Raw genomic sequence first — 19760 nt, 5'->3', positions numbered from 1 at the left:
TTTGCGACTTTCGCCACCAGTCGTCTCTCCGCGTTCAAATACCCATCTCCCATGTTCGTCGCTACTTCATATAAGCGCAAAACCCCACTCGCTTCTTGACGACTGCCTGGCAGCTTTGATTTTAATTTTCCTCAAAGCATGCAATACGCGCCTTCCAACTAGTAGTAGCCATGGACGACGATAGCGACGACCCGCGCCAGGATGAGCTCAGTTCTCTGCAGGCAATCTTCCCCGAAATCGAGCTCGACGACCACCGGCCCTTTTGCTTCACTATCGAGCTGCCCGTTCATCCCGCGAAACCCGTAACGGTCACCTTCCCGGCCGCATCCAATGCCGACGATACAGTCGCCGCCCAGGTACCCGGCGTCGAACCCCGAGTCGACTCCCATGAGCTCTCGCACCTTCCCGCCGTCGTGATTCGCATGGGCTTGCCCAAGGGCTACCCCTCCGACAAGCCCCCGAGTGTCAGCATCAGTACATCGCCGCCGTGGCTGTCCGAAGATGTGACCAAAAAGCTGGAAAATGACGGACCGAGATTATGGGAGGAGATGGGTCGCGACATGATTGTCTTTTCCTACATTGACCAGATCCAGCAAGCGGCTGACGATGTGTTTGGCATGGTTGACGGAGCTGGCGCGTTGGAGATCGACCCGTTGCACAAGATTGCCATTCTGGACTACGACATTGAGGCTACTCGGGCGGCATTCGAGAAGGAGACCTTCGATTGCGGTGTTTGTCTGGGTAAGGTTCCCCTCCGCGTCCCAGTATTCTTGGCTGCTAACGCTTACTATCGGCAGATCCCAAGAAGGGCTCAATGTGTCACAAGATGCTCGATTGCGGCCATATCTTCTGTACTCAGTGCTTGCAGGAGTTCTACAGTAATGCTATTACGGAAGGAGACTTAGCGACTGTCCGCTGCCTCGCCCCCAATTGTTCCAAAGAGCGCGCCGAAGCGGCGCGAGGATCGGGCAAGGGAAAGAAGAGGAAGGTCAAAACCTCGATCAGTCCTAGTGAACTGCTTCAGATGGGGCTACCCCATGACATGGTGACTCGCTACGTGACGCTCAAGTACAAGAACGAACTCGAATCCGACAAGAATACGATCTACTGCCCCCGATCTTGGTGCCAGGGTGCGGCCAGGTCCAAAAAGCACAGGAAGCCCGAGGGACTTGAGACGATCGACGAGAGTTCGGATGAAGAGACCGATGACGAGACCGACGCTGACGGAGAAGACGGCGCGGGCGAAAAGAAGAAAAAGGCGAAGAAGAACTTCCAGGCTGAAGATCTGATAGCCATCTGCGAAGACTGTGGGTTCGCTTTCTGCAGCCGCTGCTACCAGTCATGGCATGGCGAGTTCATCAGATGTACGCCCAAGCGTGACAAGGGCGAAATCTCTGAAGAGGAACAGGCCTCAATCGATTACATCAACCTGCATACGACGCCTTGCCCTACGTGTGGCGTCCCGGCGCAGAAGACTCACGGCTGCAATCATATGATCTGCTTCCGCTGCGCCTCCCACTTTTGCTATCTATGTTCGGCCTGGCTCGACCCGAGAAATCCGTATGCCCATTTCAATGAACAGCCCAACGGCAAGATCACTTCTTGCTACATGCGCTTGTGGGAGCTTGAAGGCGGCGACGGCGACAATGTCGACATTGGCTTCGCTGGTGGACATCAGATCGAGCGGCTTTTGGAGATCCCGCCTCCCGCACCTCCAGCTCCGGTGATTGACCTTGTTCCCGAGATCGAAGAGCCGGACGACAGCGATTCGGATACAGAGGCGAACGATGCGGATCGGCCAGCACGTCCTGTGGCGGGTGGTGTTGCTCGAGAGGGGCCGCTTGTTTTACGTATCGAGGCCAATCCAGCTCCCAGAGGAGGTCGAGGAGGAGCAGGAATCGGAGCAGCACTTCATGGTCCCATCCCGCCAGCCGCTCCACAGGCACCTCCCAATCCTGCGAGAAGAGGATTTCCAGCAGCTCGCCACGGCCGTGGAGGTCGGGGCGGTCGTGGTAATCACAGAGGCGGACCTGGGCAGAACCAGCAGCCGGAGGCTCGACGGGGGGCGCCTCCCCGTCGGCATGAAGACTTTGACCCCGATATGGTCGAGGGTTTGGGTGACGGCGAGCTCGATGCAGCGCAGCAGGCTTGGATCAGAAACTTTGTTCAAATGGCGTTGGCAGACCAGGAAGGGGATAGCGACGACGACTGAACGAATGAAGATTCACTGTGAATTGGATGGGTTATCTAAGGTACAATCGGGCGGGGTGTTCACCTTTGGTAGAAAGGGGCCGTGATACCGCCTCACGGCATAGTAACTTGGAGACGACGACAGGATGATGGGATGATGAAGGTCTGAGAAGACGATGATGTTAATGAACCACAAACACTTGACTGGAGCTTTAGGAACCGTGATTTTTGGTGCTGTGATGTGATAAAGAGGCAATTGCCCAGCAGCATGTCGGCCAAAGAACGAATGGCTCCCTCCCTGCTTCCCCTTTCTTTCTATGATGATCGGTTTTGATCTAGATTATGAACATCTAAGGCACCCACCGGCTCGTTAATACAGAACTGATGTTGATCCCTTCTGTCCGTATCAGTCTCTTTCAATTCTAATCCTCTCTCTCCCTGGCTGCCTTTGCTCCTGCCGTGAAGATCATGGCAGACTTACCCAAGTACGAGGTTGTTGCTCTTGCAGTGCTGGCATCATCAGCAGCATGGGCTACTTCCCAAGGCAAAGTTCCATCTACAAAGGCCCCCCTTTCTCAAAGCCCCTTCAAGAAGATATACGGTGGCTAGGGGGCTACAGTATTCACATGACGCTGGGTAGATGTAGGGGCAGGATGACAGCCGATACCCTACTCTCTTCGCTCTCCTTCCGACGTTGTCCTCTAGGTAACCATTCTGATCCAAGCTACGCTTTGCAGGCCATATTGAAGACCCGAAAAGAAGACTTGGTATGCTTTGGGTTACAGAGCAGGAACCCACAAGCATCTCAAAAAGGTGAACTTACTCTCCCCTGGTTCCTCTCTCCCGTCCCCTTTCTCGGATATCCCGTCCTCAATCTCCCAAGCTTTCCTCCTTCCAGATCGGTTATTTCCCGGTCCCCCTTTCCCCGTCTCTCTCCCCCCGACTGCCGAGCCCGATTGATTAAATGAATAACCTAGGGAGTACTCCGTACATCCGTACAGCCAAACAACGGAGACATGAATTACGAGGGGGGCAACGAGATCGGTGTAAGGATCAAGGAGATGGGATACTCAAGCCGGGGCCCCGGGGGAAGGGGGAACAAGCAAGTAGGAACTGTACAAAGGCAGCATTGCCAAATTCCCTCACCGTGGAGCTCACTTCGGTGTACGGATATGAAAATGTAATATCTAGAACCTCTTAACACTTCAACCTCAGGGTCTGATGAACACCTCCCTTCCACTGGGCCTGAGAAGAGCAAACGGCAAATATGTGATGACACTGCGCCAAACGGTTGACCGTAGCCTTCCCATCTCGCTTGATTCACTTCGCCCCCCCGACCCTTTCGGAATCCGACGACGGCATCTGTTCTTGCCTCCCAGGGGAGGAAGAAGGGGGGGGGGGGTCTCATCACATCTACCAAGCCATCCATCCATTCATCCAACCCATGAGAACGGATACCTCGAACGATATCACAGAATCCAGGCAACATATCCCGAGAAGAATAACCGCGCGGAGTGGTACTTGAGAATGAAGAGAAAAGGAGAAAACAAAGACGAAACCAACACTGGACAGCTGCCTTTTCGTATAGAGGAGACGAGAGAGAATGTACGGAGTACAGTCTACCAGCATGGAAGCCAAAAAAAACATCACAGGAGACCAGGATTCAAGTCACAAACGATCAAGGCTTGATCTTCCTTCCTCGGAACTGTTCACACATCAAGAGAAGAGGCACGTTGCTCTCCTCAAACTGTCCGAACTCCTCTCTCTACGGATACTCCTCCTCTTCCTTCAACATCCCAAGCTCGACCACCACCGCCGGCCATCCTGAGACGTTCATCCTTCCAAATCACGCAGAATATAACGCACCTAGCAGCATACCTACATACCTAGCTAACCACAGATATCTCTCTTAAATCTCGCCTACCCACTCGCGCGGGAGGAGGGGGCCAAAGGGGGGTTACGTTGTATTGTGGTATGTACCGACTTACCGTAGTGTTTTCATACTGATACTCCGCGTACACAAAGTCACTCACTCTTCTCTCCTGTCAACAATCTCCCCTCGTCAAAGGCCCTGTCAATCAACCTCACTCCGCCAGCCGCTGCTCGGCTTCCTGCCTTATAATCAGGGGGGTAAATGGAATGCTGCCGCCTGCGCCTGCGGAGAGCTCTCAGGTAAGGCACAAGGTAGCTCGAGTTCTAGCAAGGGGGGTGGAAGAGAGGGGCAAGGCAAGGCCAGCCCCAAGTCGGTGTAGCAAAAGAAAAGGGGACATTGTGCGAACCTGACAATCAAGGGTCAGTAAGGACTCGAGAAGAGCGAAGCAGAGCAGAAAGGGGAAAGTAACACCCTCAGAGCTGCTAAGAAACGGGTGCTACTCTCCAGAAGAAGCTCTAATCTGTACTATACTACTCTACTCTGCTCTCTGCTCTTCGCTGCTACGCTTTCCGGGGTGCGTGCTTGGGGGTTCAATTAGTTCAACGGTTTTTCCAACCCCTCCTCCAGTCTACCTACCGTGCTACCCTCCTTCCTCTCCCCGAGAGAAGCAGCGGACCGCGTGATGGGTGACACGGTTGGACGCGGGTCACGGGCGAGAAACGGTGGGCAGCGGGATAGCTTGCGTCGTCGTCTGAGTCGTGATGGTAGCGGGCGGACACGATATGAGGGGGAGAGAGCCGCACGCCAGAGGTTCGTTCGCTTGAATCGTTATGAGGGCTAGCTTTGCGACTTGACCGTACAATTCGTGAAGTGTCCCGCCGGGAGTGTCGTCTGCCGGAGTAGGAAACAAGGACCAAAGGACCAAGAAAACTGAACTGCCACCACCCCTCCCTTTTCCCAGCAGCTCAACTCAGATCCCGTAGCTTTTGCTCATTTACGAGTAGCAGAGCAAGTTGGTACGGATAGACCCCGAAAAAACCCAGGCGGGTCCGGAAAGAGGAGAGGCGAGCTTTGAGAGAGAGGGGCTCCGGGGGGTTCATCGAAGGCGTGGCAACCCAGCAAGCAGATTAAAACAAGAAGAAAAAAAAAACATCCGAAGAGTACGACACAGTTCGCTACAGCATACTGTGGGCATCGTTGCAGATTTGCAGAGTAAAAGGGGGGAAGGGGGCGTGTGTTCAAGTGAGTTCGAGTGTGATGGAGGGGGGATGTGGATGTGAATGGGGCCATTCAAATCATTGCTCGAGTGGACATGGCCTTAAGATCCAAGGTCTTAAGATCAAGGTTAACTGCTACGGCCCTAGGCCCTTGATGCTCCCGTACGCCGTACGTCCCATGGCAGGGAAGTATGAGCGAGCGAGAAAGAGAGAGAGAGAGAGAGAGGGCCTCGAGGAGAGTAGGTAATACAACCAGAGACCGAGAGAAAGAGCAGGTAGAGGAGGGGTGCCACCTATCAAGCTCTGATCGCCGTCGCGTCTGCAACCCGTATACACACCCTCCTCTTCTGTCAAAATCAAGCTGTAGGTAGTGGCGTCAGTGAAAGAACAAGTAACTTCGTCGCCGCCGCCGCCGCTGCTGTCCGTGCCGTCGTGTTGGATATGTTGCCACCGGGACAACTGCTACATACGTAAGGTTAAACCCACGACCGTCGATTCAGAAAAGTGAAGCCATCTACGGTCATAAAACTTGCAAGGCCCGAGATCACCGGAGCATTCGGCCCTGTGAGAGTTGGTGATCACTCAGTCTCCGAGTGTTGGCCCTACGGCAGCATGGCCATAGCTGCCATCTCCCTCATCTTGCCATCTCATGATATTGCTCATGGATCATGGACCCGGGGAAGTCAGTACCGGATGGGGATCAAGCACGTTGATGACGCCGGCGAGGAAGTGGAGAAGGGGTCCAAGTGCCGTAGGTTCTATGCAGTCGTGGAAAGAACCCACGTTGCAATCTTGCTGTGATGGATTCTCGCCAGATTCACACTTTTCTGCTGAAGACAAGTGGAGTGAGGCCAAGAGTGGGCGAGGCAAATATTGACGGTGGATGGAGTTAGGAAAAGATACGCCCGCCCGCGTGTCGACTGACGAAGCCGGCGTCGCAGCGTGCTATGGTACGGACAAACACCAAACACGATGAGAATATGAATAGAAGCTCAGCCAAGCCATACTGCGTGCTTGCTTGCCGACCAGCTCCCACAGGCAAAGGCCAAGGGCACAGGAGAGAAAAAAGGTTTCTTGTCCCTACGACCCTAGCTCCACTTTTGCTTCGGAAAGAATCTTGCGATTCAATACGACTCTATAGTCAGCGAAGGAGGGGGAGAGGGTTTCAAGAGCACCTTGCTCTGACAGTCGCGCGAGTCGTCCTGGCAGGAAGCATCCAGGCCCGATCATCATAATCGTACGAAAGATGGTCTTGCGCCCCTTTCCTGTGATACGTTCGTCATCGCAACAGTTGATGCCCAGTGTCCACGACAGTCGTCGTCGTTGACGTCGGCGACGCCCACGGACATTGTGATCGAGGCGGGGAGGAGCACGCCGTCTGGGTCTAGGGATTGATAGACACAAGGGGCCCTGAAAGTGGCGGCCCCGAGTGGATGACAGCAACGGCGTCGGACGCGACATCATTGACTACTTAGGCCCTCGGTGCCTTGATCAGGGGGAACCAAGGAGGCGAATCCAGCCACCCTGTCAGCACGCGGTCTACCACCTGCTGTTGCATTCTAGAGTGCTTTGCCGCAGCGCCGATGACATTTGCGTAGGCTTGCGTTTGCCCATCGATGGGATCTGTGTGTCTGCGATCTCGAGAACTGGGCTGCCAAAGTATCATCAAAGTCGAACCACAAACGAGGCAAGAATGTGTATCTGCGGCCTCAAACCTTTCTACCGAGAAGAGTCTCGCAAGACCTAGCCAAAGGTTCCGCAGAGAGTACCTAATGAGAGTACCTTGGGTGCAAGAGGTCGCCATAGTACCTCATCCAAATCAAAATCAGGCATAAGATAGTCCCCGGGTCAGTATATCCTCTCTCGTGCCAATTTTCAAGGCTGGCAGAGCGACAGAAAAGGTGTACGCTGTCGTCGTGACGAGAGCCAGGATATCCACGACTGACGATCTACTAATCGGAACGCTGTTTTGTTCCCGGAGAGGAGCTCTCGAGTTATGAAAGCTGCGATTCCTCGTGGAGTTGAGAAAGGTTCGCGTGGACCCAGCTACAAATTATGAGAGGGCTTAATGGCGTTGCTATTGCAGCATCGCCAATGGAGCCAAACATTTCCTCATGGGTGCAAGCCTTTGCCGGACACGTCCAGAGCCGTCACACAGTCCCCGGCCCTGAGTCGGTTGCGAGGACTGGTGCGCTGCAGGAGCATATGCATGGGGACGAAGGACCAGCAGATGTCGTTTGCGATAGGCCTGAGACCCTCCACTCCAAGCGTGCTTTGGAATGCAACGCTACTAACGACCGTTCACTCCCACTGTCCCACAACATGTAGCGTAAGGCGGACATCAAGACAGGCGTCAGACCGTAAGGCGACGTAGGAACCGCTCGAGTGGGGATGGGCTGGCACTAGGAAACGCCACGATCAGAAGTAGCCGCACTTTGTTTCTGATGTCGATGTCTTCACCCAGAAACTGTGCTGGGCGACGACAACCCAAGATGCCCAATTGGTCGTGGAGATTGGTCGGGAAAATGCAAGGCTTTGCAGTCGGGCCTTCCAGGCTAAATCGCCGTCGTCGAGCGGGAGGAGGGGATCGCGGTGCCGGCCAAGCCCCCCCGTTCCTTGCTCCGAATTATCGACAAGGGTTAGAAGGGGTATCTGAGTGCAGAAACAAGCAATGACCAGGGTTTGAGAAACAAAAGCTCCCTCGTGAAAAAACAATCTCATCTCGGGATTGTGCAAAAGAAGATAACGCGGGCGGGATAAAGGGGGGGCGGTCGATGGGTCGAGATGTTCGCGCTGCGGGGTACATATCTTGACAAGGACCTAAAAAACAATTTGTTTGTTTGTTTTCACAAGCTTGTTGCATTTGCCGATGGGGTTCGGAGGATATCGACTTCTTTCTGCACAGCCGCTCGTCGTCCATACATTTTTGATATTAGTATTTTTCAATATTCCTCATCGGCCAATATCCGTCCCCTTCACCATCATCCGTTCGTGCATGCAGATACGGCAGCTCGGAGTGTATGTGTGGCCATTCGGAGCCACTTTCTTCGGCCCAAGTCGCGGATCCTTCTTTCTTCTGCAATGGCACAGAGATTGGGTAATGCCCGGGGGGCCAGCCCAACATTCTCTGCAGTAATGGCAAAGCCTCATGAAACAAAACGGCCATTTCTTACTGGAAGAGTCCGATTGATGATAGGGCTGCACCGCCACATATCAACAGCGATGCAAATTGTTTCCGTTCCAAGTTGGGAAACGTGGGTATTGCGACCATCTTCGGTTGAGATCTCCATGTTGTGCCATTCGCCTCGCCGCTGTTATGTAGGTAATCTCGGGTGATACAGCAGCATTGATGGGAACCATTTCCCGCCGCCCACTATTATTACTCCCGGGCTTGTAAATGGTCACTGCGGCAGCATGGCGGACTTGCTTGATAAAAGCATCGCCAAGTCGGGTGCTTCGCGACACGCGGCGATGAATGTAGTTTGGACTGTTCAGAGCTTCAGTCGCTCCATGAGCCTCCAAAGGCCTCGATCAGCATCGCCAACCGTAAATGAGGTCATGTTTGGGCGATCCGGTCTGGACTCAGTGGCAGGGTTCAACCCTTCCCCGGCAGACCTGGTGAAATCAAAACATGTTCAGGACAGCCAAGCGCGCCAGTCTACAGCCCCTGCGAGTGATGAAAGGTGTTCATCGGTGACGGCTCGTCCAGCTAAACGTCGACGCCTGCAGAAAGATGCTAGACCTGGACCTTATGTAGGTTGTTCGGGCTAGGTGCTTCTCTAGGCCCTAGAAGCCTTTCTGATCGCCATCATCATTTGTCAATCATCGTCGACACCCCAGCAGTAGTTCGGAACGTGAGGCCGATTTGGAAGGCTAATCGGCGCGGCAACTGCAAAAGCGCAACGCACAATCGGTCGTTAACGACGGTATCTGTACTCCGTACGAATACTGCGCTCAGGCCCCGCCTCAAGCTCGCAAAGCATCGGCGTCGAGTCTGGGAGGCTAGCAGGATCATGCGCCGCCATAAGATCGCTTCCAACTGCTAGTTCTACTGCTCGCTTGTATCGCCTCGGTTCAGTCGCGTTTGAGTAGCTTGACAGCCGACGCTTTCCTGGCTGGCACCTTGCGAACCGTGTCGGCGCTTTTTGCACCATCGTTCCAGGATTTGGGGCCTGACGCGAACAGTGTGTCCTGGGCGGCAACACGCAGCAAGGACCACCATGCTGTGCTCTTCACAGGATGTCCCAATCGCGCTTGTCGAGTTCATCTCATGATATGTGTGCCGCCTCAGACTGTTCGGGTATTGCATGCAAATCTTTCGGCAAGGCTTTCCTTGGAAAAGGACGCAACCCAAGGGGTGGACGATTGACGATGAACTAAACTTTGGCAACGAGCCCACACGTGCGGCGGCTTGCGCCCGTCAGTGCGTCTGCAATGACCAAGCTGCCGCCTGCGAGTCAACGGCGCTGTCAACTCGAGGTAAGGGCCCATTAGCATTTGCCGGGGAGATCAGCGCCAGGGCCGTCGCGGCCGTGCTGACTCAACACTGACAACCTGCGTCCATCGGACCATCTCTTGAAGATTGGGCAGTTAGGGCCCAGGGTGCACCGGGCATCGCCAGGGGGACTCAGTTCATCCAGAATCCGTCGACCAATCGAGCGAGGTGATGAACGGAGGGCGGCAGCCTCTTCGCGGGTCTCGCGAGGGTGTAAATTTCGGGAGATGGAAAAAAAGACGATGCGGTTCTCAATCGAGCAGCAGATTTCTTACGAGGACGGGGATCATCGTCCCAAAGGAGGCTGCTGTGCCGGAAACGTGCCTCGAAAGAGCTTAGACGCGAGTGGAGGCCAGATTAATTCGTCCATGGCCGGAGAAATGTGGATGACAATTGTATGGGGCGGCCCTCTTCGGTAAAGACGGTTTGCAACTGTGACAAGGTCCAGAGGAGATGCTTGGCAGAGAATCAGGGAGTCTTGCGCCATTCTCGTGTCCCCCCGTCCCCATCCCTCCCCCGAATGAGAGTGACCCCAGACTTGTTTCTTGCTTGTCTTGTCGTCCTCGACGGATACACTACGTATCCGTGTGTGGGAACTCGGGGGGGATGGCGTGTATGTCGTCTAGCAGTGCCACAAAGAGCCGACTGCCGCGCGAGAGCGAGCAATGGCCCTTGGACGCTCTCATTTTGTCCCCGCCGCTGTGGCACTCTCAAGTTGCTCTCTGTCGATCCATCTTCATCCCATGGCTGGTTGGTACTTCACACTCAGTACCTGTCTCCAGGCTCCATGCTGTTGGAGCGGCCCAATTCGGAGATTTCAAGACCTGGGACTCTTGACGCGCTGGTTGCAACACGAAATCCATAAAGCGAGCAGAGCCGACTGTCTGGAGCCGATTTTTTGCGCCTCGTGGCTGCCGCAAATGTTTCAATCCCTGGTACGGACGGTCTAAGCACCTGCATCACCAGCTAGTCATGAACCAGAGTCTGCTCAGGTTTGTGCCTGGCGCAATGCCAAGTGCAAAGGCAAGAAATAATGAAAACCCTTCTTATTCAATGGGCAAATAGTGCATCGGCTCATCGATGGTGTTGTGCAGATGTGTGCTCGGAATAGGGGCCATTTCCATTGGGAGGGGTATATCGGATTGCAGATATAGGTCTTAGCCCGTCGGTTAATGGCCATGGGTGGAAAAGGGGATAATTTCGGTCGTGAATCCACAAACGAGACTTGGAACTTCTTGTTTCTCAAAAACTCCGAGCCATCAATAAGTACAAAGTACTCCGTATGAGTGACAAAAGCATGCATTTAGATGAGAAAGTGCCATACCACGATGGCGAGCCCCTTGCTGCAGGGAACGTACGGAGGTCGGCCATGGCCGAGTCGTGATTGTGGCTGTCAATGGTCTTGCTGTTTATCTGATGTAGATTCGTGTTTCCCATGTCTACACAGCCCGGTCGAGCCCTGTCAAGTGTTTCGATGTCGAAACACAGACCACCGCCAGACCAAATCAGTCACTCGTCGAGAGTGTCGAAACAGTCCGCCATCGAGTGCCGTGCTCTTTTATCCAGATATACCTCTCCACCGTGAGCAAGATGACGAGAAATCTGGGCGACGGTCGACAGAAGGTGGTCGTGTCCCTTAGAGAACCAATGAGATGTGCATCGAGCAGCAAAGAGGGCCAAGGCGTGACAGGGCCCGTGAGGGCCGTTAGGGGCTCTATGGTGGACCGACCAGGACGAGGGCTAGTCGGACAAGCAGGCGGCAAGCCATCTGCACATGGTACCCGCTTCAACGAGAGGCGTGACGGGTCCATGCCCGCACGATCTCGCTGGAAATTCGCCGTGAGCCCCCTTGAACACCCCCCGGACCGTTACATCCAGCAAGGGATGCTTCCGCCGCGAACGTTGGTCTGTGACGAGGTCTGCGACTTGGACGGGGACGCTCTCTAGGTGAGGCGCGTCAAGAATAGCGCAGGAATCGTACCAGCTCTAGGCAAGGCCCGTGGATCGCGGATCGAGTTGTGAAAACTCGCAAAGTGTGAGAAAGAGATTGAATATTGGCAGGGAAATGTTTCTTGGACGAGAACCGGGAGAACTCGGCCTTGATAGCTAGCAGTACGAACTGTCGTGGTTTCTCAAATTGTGCCAGGCACAGGGTAACTTCCGTGCCGTGGCTTTGGTGGCGTGCTTCTAAACGCTCCCGAAGTGGCGGTACAGCAGCAGATGCGATCGACCTTGTAGCCGCGCCGCCGGGGACTGCCAGTGAAGGCGGCTCTCAGGAGAGGATACTCGTACGACAATCATCTTGCGGGATCCCGATGGAGCGTTCCGTAGAGGTACTTGGAGTTGTAAGGTAGACGTCGTAATTGCAAGGGGGCCATATGACAGCTCCGGATAACGTGTATTGAAGCGGTCGGTTAGAGGCGCATACACTTGTCTCTTGACTTTGATGCGAAAGCATGCCGCTTCCAGGTGCGGAACAGAGTAGGCGATAGCCCGTGTTAGGAGCGAATACATTCATATGCAAGCTTTCAAGGCTGAAAAGTTTTTGTAGACAGCACTGCTCGAACAGTGCATCGTTGGTCCTCACTTTCCTCTTCTTGCCTCGATAAACACTGTATGGAAGGGGGAATAGTTATGCGTAGCAAACACTATACAAGGTCTCCAGTTGTGAAAAAGAACAGGCTCGAATGAAGTTGACGTGGTTCCCGCGTCGTACTAGTTGACTGTGCGTCTGTTAGCGCTGTCACTTGCAGGCGTAGCTTAACGGCTTGGATTGTCGGTGCAGAGAGCGTGGACCAGCGGTGTCCACAGTGGCTGACACCTGCTGCCAGGTACTGTCACTTGACGAAGCGCGCGTGAGAGGCGTCATCTAGGCGTTGCACCGGGGGCCCAGGTCGAGCGAGTCGAGGAAGCAGTCTGCGAACGGGAGCTTGAATGGAGGCCGGCGAAGAGGTTGGAGACCAGGGTGACGGGACCAAGGCTTAGAGCGGCGGCGGCGGCGGAGGAGGAGAAGCCTAGAGGAGGGCGCGTTACCGCGGCAAATCCGAGTAGAGTTTGTGTCGGGCATGGGACCTAACAAGACGAGGCCGCGGGATGGCAAGGTATCGCAGTCCGGAAGTGTAAAGTGAGATGAGGTTCAAGCTTGGCTGGCAGCGTGCCTCACCCTCACTTTGGAAGGTGACAAGGTATACGAGGCTTCAGATATCGGCCAGTTCGCGCGGAGTTGGAGTCGACTCCAAAAAGCAGTAGGTATGGATATCTGTAGAGCAACTCAGAGAGAGACGAAAAGGGCAGAGCGGGGGGCGTTGAACAAGTGCCTTGCGGTGTGATACCTTGTGGCGTGAGTAAGGTATAGTGAGCTATGCGAACGGAGTACCCAAGGACCAAGGCAGTCTGCATACTGAGGCATGGTGGACGAGGTACGTAGGGAAACAGGAGCTAGGAAGAAGGAACCGAATGCAACGGCGCTGGCGAGAGTCGCGATAAACTTTGTTTTGGGTCGAGCCAAACAGAGAGAAGCAGGTGTCCGGCGTACCTGAGAAGGAAACACAAGCGTTTGTCCCCTCGATCCATAGTAGAGTGTGGGCTGTGTGGTACCCGTACGAATACACTATGACCATAGTGGTGCTGCGTGGGTATGCGTAGCAAAACGAGTTGTGGGGGACGTGGAGAAGGTGACGGTGATGTGCCCTCGATGAGGTGACTTGCTTGAGAGCGGGCTCGAGCAGGCCAGGACACCACCTAGGCTGTGGGCGAGGGGTGACGGACGACGGGGGTCCGCGTGCCGGTCCAGGGTCCTGATCATGATGTCGAAGTTCCCGGCCTCCAGGGGGGTTAATTGGAGGGGAGGCGGCGGGAGGAGAATGTGAGGAGTCGTGCGTAGTGAGGAGGAGCCGTGATCCACAGAGCTTGCTGTCGATAGTCGATAGTGTGCTGCGACGGCAGGGAAGTACGTAGTTGCGCATATGTCCAAGGCAAAGTCGCAAAGAGGGAGGCCGAAATGATCATGTAAAGTACATTTTGGATTTGGATATTGAGCAACAACCGCGAGATGACGCAGAAGAAGAAAAAGACGGAGGAGGAGGTCCAGTAGGAAAAGTGGGCGTTTGAATGTCAAGGAGACTGGAGTCGAGTCGAGTCGAGCTATTTTTCTCCCTCATTAACAGATTTGGAGACTTTTGACAAAGGGAACGACGTGAAGTGGATGATGGATAACAAGTGGATTGAACCGCTGTGATAGTCCGGCCACAAGATATGCTACATAGTTATCTTGAAGCGCAACTACTTGCTTAACTCTACTTTGATGATTGGCTGATAGAAAGAGGCGAGGGAATTATTGCAGCCGACGGGAGAGATATGTCTGGATGCGGAGTGCCTCATTCCTCCCATATTTCATTGGAAGGGAAAAAGAAGAAGCAATGTAGAGGGTTTGAGGAGGTATATGAACATATCCCATTCGTTTCAATATCGCTACTTGCCGACTTCGTACTTACCTTGACCTGAGTGCCTGACCTTGACATCGTTCTGCTTTCCACAAGGTAGGTAGCTACGGCAAGCAGGCATAGCTGAAGTCCATTCAGGAAGGACAACATATGGCATCTCGAATATGGAGATTCTCGGGAGCTTTGGGGCGAGCGTGATGCAATGGATGGCAGGTGCAATTGCGGGTTGAAAATCTCAAAGAGTTAGACGGGCAGGAGCTGCGCAATCAGCCCGAGCTTCTGCTTGCGATGCGGACTGAGGACTGTGGAAGGTGGACTCGATGAGAAGGTGGGGTTGGCAGGAGGACCCGTGCGAGTGGAGGTTGAGCATTGGATCTTGACCACACATCAAGAAGGTGAGGTACGTACTGAGCTGGGCAGAAATATGGTAAGGTAGTGTGGATGGTGAGGCAGGCGTGGCAGGCACGACAGGGCAGCAAGAACAAGGAGAGAAAGTGGGCTGTGGAGCCGGCACAAAGAGGGAAAGGGCGACGATGATTGACCAAGGTGTTGACGGGATTGAATCAGTGCCCCGGCTCTTAAGGCACCTTTAGCCTGGGAAACCCTGCCTGGTATAATTTTGAGTTTTCCAGTCGGTGCGGGTTAATGTCGGAACTACGCACTGTAACTGAGCACTGTATTTCTCCAGCGACTCTGCACAAACAATCCACTGAGATACGGGGACATGGCCCCGAAATTGGGGGGTCTTGATGCGCTGCTGGAGTCGCTGACTTGCTGGATTAGGCGCTGGAGAAACCAGTTGGAGACCTGGCACGCATGGCAGCCTGGGTCCCTGGGGACCTGCCTAGGTAAGGGGTCGGTGAAGAAGTTGAGAGCAGCGTGTCATGATGGTGCTGCGCCGGGGGGGCCGTGGCACTGGGGGTTCATCATGGTCGCGATGCTGGATGGAGAATGGCTAAGGTCGGGTGGGGGAGTGTGGTGAGTGGGAGCCTGGCACGCCGCAAGCCGCACGCCTCGGGCTGTCATATACGGATACATACCTTACCTTATGAGAGGAGGGGAGGGGAAAAGAGAGGTCGGGGGGTTGTTAGAGAGGGCACGAGGTTGGCACGAGGCATCAACGATGGAGAATGCCATGTCCGTTATTGTTATTGACAAGGCCTTTGAAATGGGAAAGCTGGGAAGGGAACCTCTCCCTCCGGCCGCCGGGGCGGTGCTTCCCTCCTTTCCCCGTCGCTTCCTCCGACCACCCGACCCGATCTTGGAGCAAAATAGAGCAATTACGACGGTAAGGGCCTGTCCTGCCTGCCTGGAGATTGGAGTCAAGAGTCGAGGTCGAGACGTGGATGTGCAACTTCCGAGAGCCAGACCTTACAAGTTACCTACCACAAGGGAGGGAAGGTAAGGTACGGACCATGCTATGCACCTGCCGCTGCAACTGCCACTACCACTGCCACTACCACTGCCACCACGTCCTCGCCAAGGGCAGGGACGACATCCGGGAAGGCGAGGTAGAGGGGCCGAAAGAGAGTTGGCAGGTGCAGATGCCAACCCAGTGTCATTCGACGGGATCCTTCCTTCCCATCAGGTCGCTTCCAAGGCTACACCTCACGGTCAGCTGGGCAAATCTCTGTCAGGAGCGAACCGAAAGGCAAGCGCACCTTACTCGGTGTCTTGCCTACCTTACTTGACGGATACACCCACCTTCTCTACCAAATAAGGCACCTTAGATGGGTGCCTGATGAAAGGTTCTTGCTCTCGTTCCCGTCCCTCCTTCCTTGAAAGTTGAGATTCGAGTTCATCTCACCATTGAAGCTGCCCATTGCTCTTTCCTCAGGCACGACCGAGTTCTGAACTTCTGACTGCTGAAGTTTGGTTGTGTCCGTGCTTGGCTCCTGCTCTTTCCATTTTCGGCCTGGGCCTGCTCCGGATTCCGGACCCGTTCCGTATCTCTCTCCCTTGACCATGACCTGGCAAGATTGGCCTGCTCAAGCATTGAGCATAACCAAGGCCTTGATCGTGTCCTGGTCTGCCCGGAAATCCCCCCTCTCCCCCCGACTTTTTCTGGAGTTGCGCCTTTTCTTTGTTCATATTGCTCCGGGATACAAGCTGTGTCTCCGTAGATTAATCATCGCAGGCTTGACAATTCCAACTCGATTCGGCCACCAGGTCTCTTCCTTGTCGACCGAGTGCGGCAATTAGGCCCTCTTGCGCAAAGGCCCGACTCTGCACTGTGTTTCTCGGGGTTTCCTTGGAACAAGGAAATTTGTTATCGATAGTTGCCATCGCTTCAATATCCTTTGGCTGCCGCAATCAATACTTTGCCATACATAGTAACCTCCTTTTCGCACACGGCATCGACATCGGATATTGAGTTACCTAACCCTGGATCAACAATATAGCTCGCTTCTCTCCAATATGTGAGTTGCATTCACTTGCTATTAGGAGAATGGCCAAAATAACAAGGTAAGCCACTCCCGCAAGTTGCAACATACCTTACCTTACTTGGGTACCTAACTTCGTACCTTACGCTGGGCCAAGTACGTAAGCAATTAACTCGATCCCAGACCTTCATCCGCTTCACCTCACCTCGGGGCGTGTGACTTCTACGGTCTACGGATACCCAGGCTCTGAACGTTACCTCCCGCCCTCGTGTCCGCTTCTGTCCTCCACTCTCCGACTTCACGTCGTCACCACCCCCGTGCCACCCCTCGACGTGACCGGACTACGCTCCGATCGCATCTGGCTCGGAGGACGGCGCGAGCGACTCTTCCCTTTCCGCCTCGACATGCAGGAAATCGCATCGGACGGCCTGCTTATCCCTCGGCATCCGTGTGCATCGCCATCTGATGATTGACCGCTTTGGTGCTTGGGTATCGCACCGCACCGCACCCGCACCGTACAGCACCGCATCTCACCTCACCTCGCACACAGTCGCAGTCGCACAGAGGCAGTCAGTTGCTTGGCCCATGTGGCCACCGCTCTGCCAGACCCCAGCCTACCAACGCTTCTTAACAGCCACATTCGTCCGCCGCTGCAGCCGTGGGTCGAAGCTTCTAGGGGCTACTGCAGCCACTGCATACTCTCTGCATGCACCCGGCCGTGATCCCTTCTTTTTTGCGCCCCCAGTATCTGTATGTACGAAGTACAGACGACAGCCTACGAATACAGAGTACTGGCCACCAAGATCAAGACCTGCACCTCGACCGAGACCATTCAGAAGACCAGTAGAGAGCATACATTGCAAGCTAGATGCACATCCACAGCCAGACCGAGCCAAGGTCGTTGTCGAGGCCCACATACCAAACCAGGCCGTTACTGGCGACTGCATGGCATTGTATCCCTACCTTGAATCCTCTGTACCTTGCCGCTCGATGAATGTGCAGTGAGGTCAGGAAGGCAGGCGGTCAGCCGCCCATCACCCGCCCTCGTCCTCATCCTCGTTCTAGTCCCTCCACCACACAACGGCGCCCGGATCCATGTCGGTACGTGGAAGTAGCAGCTCAGGTACCTTGCACAACCGGTCTAACGCCGACAAATGGGAAGCTAGAACGCCCTACCTGACCTTGACTGCTGATGCTTCTGCGTCGGCTGCCGCTGCTACTTGCTCTTCTGCTGCTACGCTATGGCTAAGCTACGCTGCGCTACCCTCGAAGCTCCTCGGGAGCCAGTGCTACTGTGCCGCGGGGCTAACAAGTAGGTAGTGTACCGTTCAAAGTATGTACTGCGTGCGTAAAAGAGTGTGAGGGGCAGGGAAAAGAGATAGGTACACTACTCTCGCGTCTGGTGGTCTCGTCCCGTCTTGTCAAAATAACCAGGACGATGCTGACTATCGCAATTCAGGCCGCCTTCTGATCGTCTCGCATCAACTCGCCTCGTGTCCAAGACCTCTTGCCGTTGATTACCTTGGAGCACGGGAGCCAAGATTACGCGTCTTTCCCGTCTTTTGCTTGATGAGACGGGCTGCCTCTTTTTCTCATATTTCCCAGGGACCCCTTTCTTCGAGTTTGTTTGGAAGAAGGGGGACGGGGTATCCGAGCGCCCCCAATTGTCAAGAGGCAGATATCCGCACCCAGGCTATTCGCGAGAGAAAAGACGCGAGGGGGATTGGCAACAAGTGCAAGAAGAATGCAGCTCTGCAGGTTACCTTGGGGAATAGGTAGTGGCCATTTCGGAAACGGAGATTCAAGCTACCTACCTACCTTACCTTAGGTACGCACAGCTGTCCCAGGTACTTTGGCAGCAGCACGATGCCAATGATGCGATGCGACTGGTTCGTGGGATTCCGGACGCGGCACCTTGGAGCAGTGAATGGGTGGGTTGCGCACCTGCGCGGGCGGCGGGACTACGGGGACAAAAAGAAGAGGGTACGTATCCGTGCTATGTAAGGACAGTACGTACTGCCCCGTGGACAAGCCCGCGGCCGGGTTCTATCAACTGCCATGATGAGGACCGACCCCCAACCCTGCGCCTTTTTGCGGACCCCTGGTCCGGGTGCGGGCACAGACTGTTAGCTTCCCCTTTCAGGAACTTCTCCCACGAACATGCCTGGGCGCCTCCGCATTTGTGCCTCGCTCTATTTTTTGTGTGCTATTTTTTTCTCTCTCTCTCTCTCTCTTTTGCGTTTTGTTGCTTCTTCGTTTCTGTTTCTCTCTGTGCGTTTGTACCTATCTTTGTCTCTTGCCTGGGCTCTCTCTTCACATATTGCGGATACTCTTCCAAGTTGTGTGCTGTGGTTTTTTTGGGCCCCCTCCTCTACTTCCTTGACACACCCACATCTTACCACCCCGTCACCCGTGCTCCGAGTGTTTCTCTTGTTCGGATTATTGACAAGTCGTCAACCTTGAACCCTTCCTTTACCTTCGCTTTGTCATAATATTCTCGCAATTCTTGAATCCTCGCAAAAGCCGGACACGAAGAGGAGGAGAAAGGAGGAGTCGGGAGATTACCTTTGGTCCATAGGGTCACTAGCGCCCATGTACCTATGTAAGTCATAACGGATCTCCATATGAGTCTAATCATGCGCAGTGAGGCTTTGAGAGATGCAACCGCAAGCATCGCGAGTCGTGGTCACGCATTCGATATACCATGGATTCAGGCATCTTGACCGACCGGCTCAATTACCTTCCTCTTTCCTCCTCCTTACGGATACACTTGACTTGGTCAAGAAAAGCGATCTCTCTGGTTTCTTGCTTCCTCGGTCTGCGGCCTCTTCCCACCCACACCCCTCGTTTCTTTCCATGTCTCTTCTCTCAGTGAGCAGTGAGCAACGAGGTTGTATTCCCGACCGACTCGAACCCGGCATGTGCCTGCTCTGGCGCGTCTTGATTCCCGGGAGAGTCATGACACTTGACGGCAGAGCCCGAACAAAAGAAAAGCAGAGTTGCGACACCTGAATGCTTGAACGAACCGCGCCGTTGACAGCCTTGCTTTTGGGGAAACACCCCTCCCCTCCTTCGCCGTTGTTCGGCGAAAAAATAAGGACAGACTCAGAGACATTGCCTCTTGTCTGACCAGCCTGCCAGCAAAAGCCTCAGTCAGGC

General features: G+C 54.4%; 7 protein-coding genes across 7 annotated transcripts; 4 read left to right on the top strand and 3 right to left on the bottom strand.

Moving 5' to 3' along the window:
- Positions 1-170: 170 nt before the first annotated feature.
- Positions 171-2212, top strand: CPAR01_08619 (RWD domain-containing protein; the record flags this gene model as incomplete). Its single annotated transcript, XM_060492887.1, has 2 exons — positions 171-741; positions 798-2212. 2 exons carry the CDS (start codon positions 171-173, stop codon positions 2210-2212), a joined length of 1986 nt encoding a protein of 661 aa, XP_060349257.1.
- Positions 2213-7374: 5162 nt separating this feature from the next.
- Positions 7375-7608, top strand: CPAR01_08618 (uncharacterized protein; the record flags this gene model as incomplete). Its single annotated transcript, XM_060492886.1, has 1 exon — positions 7375-7608. One exon carries the CDS (start codon positions 7375-7377, stop codon positions 7606-7608), a length of 234 nt encoding a protein of 77 aa, XP_060349256.1.
- A 2502-nt stretch (positions 7609-10110) lies between these two features.
- CPAR01_08617 (uncharacterized protein) lies at positions 10111-10284 on the bottom strand (the record flags this gene model as incomplete). Its single annotated transcript, XM_060492885.1, has 1 exon — positions 10111-10284. One exon carries the CDS (start codon positions 10282-10284, stop codon positions 10111-10113), a length of 174 nt encoding a protein of 57 aa, XP_060349255.1.
- An 11-nt stretch (positions 10285-10295) lies between these two features.
- On the top strand, positions 10296-10640 carry CPAR01_08616 (uncharacterized protein; the record flags this gene model as incomplete). The annotated part of the gene is made up of 1 exon (XM_060492884.1): positions 10296-10640. The coding sequence occupies one exon, from the start codon at positions 10296-10298 to the stop codon at positions 10638-10640; it is 345 nt and encodes a 114-aa protein (XP_060349254.1).
- Positions 10641-15143: 4503 nt separating this feature from the next.
- On the bottom strand, positions 15144-16282 carry CPAR01_08615 (uncharacterized protein; the record flags this gene model as incomplete). The annotated part of the gene is made up of 2 exons (XM_060492883.1): positions 15144-15236; positions 16025-16282. Coding segments are annotated over 2 exons (351 nt in total), but the record flags the coding sequence as incomplete, so codon positions are not given.
- A 723-nt stretch (positions 16283-17005) lies between these two features.
- On the top strand, positions 17006-17606 carry CPAR01_08614 (uncharacterized protein; the record flags this gene model as incomplete). Its single annotated transcript, XM_060492882.1, has 3 exons — positions 17006-17049; positions 17123-17498; positions 17565-17606. The coding sequence occupies 3 exons, from the start codon at positions 17006-17008 to the stop codon at positions 17604-17606; spliced, it is 462 nt and encodes a 153-aa protein (XP_060349252.1).
- A 1727-nt stretch (positions 17607-19333) lies between these two features.
- Positions 19334-19714, bottom strand: CPAR01_08613 (uncharacterized protein; the record flags this gene model as incomplete). Its single annotated transcript, XM_060492881.1, has 1 exon — positions 19334-19714. A coding segment is annotated over one exon (381 nt), but the record flags the coding sequence as incomplete, so codon positions are not given.
- Positions 19715-19760: the final 46 nt, after the last annotated feature.

The sequence above is a fragment of the Colletotrichum paranaense genome (genome assembly GCF_030867605.1).
Source record: "Colletotrichum paranaense strain IMI 384185 chromosome Unknown Scaffold_6.1, whole genome shotgun sequence".
NCBI classification, from domain to species: Eukaryota; Fungi; Ascomycota; class Sordariomycetes; order Glomerellales; family Glomerellaceae; genus Colletotrichum; species Colletotrichum paranaense.
This window is presented reverse-complemented; position numbering and strand designations above follow the sequence as displayed.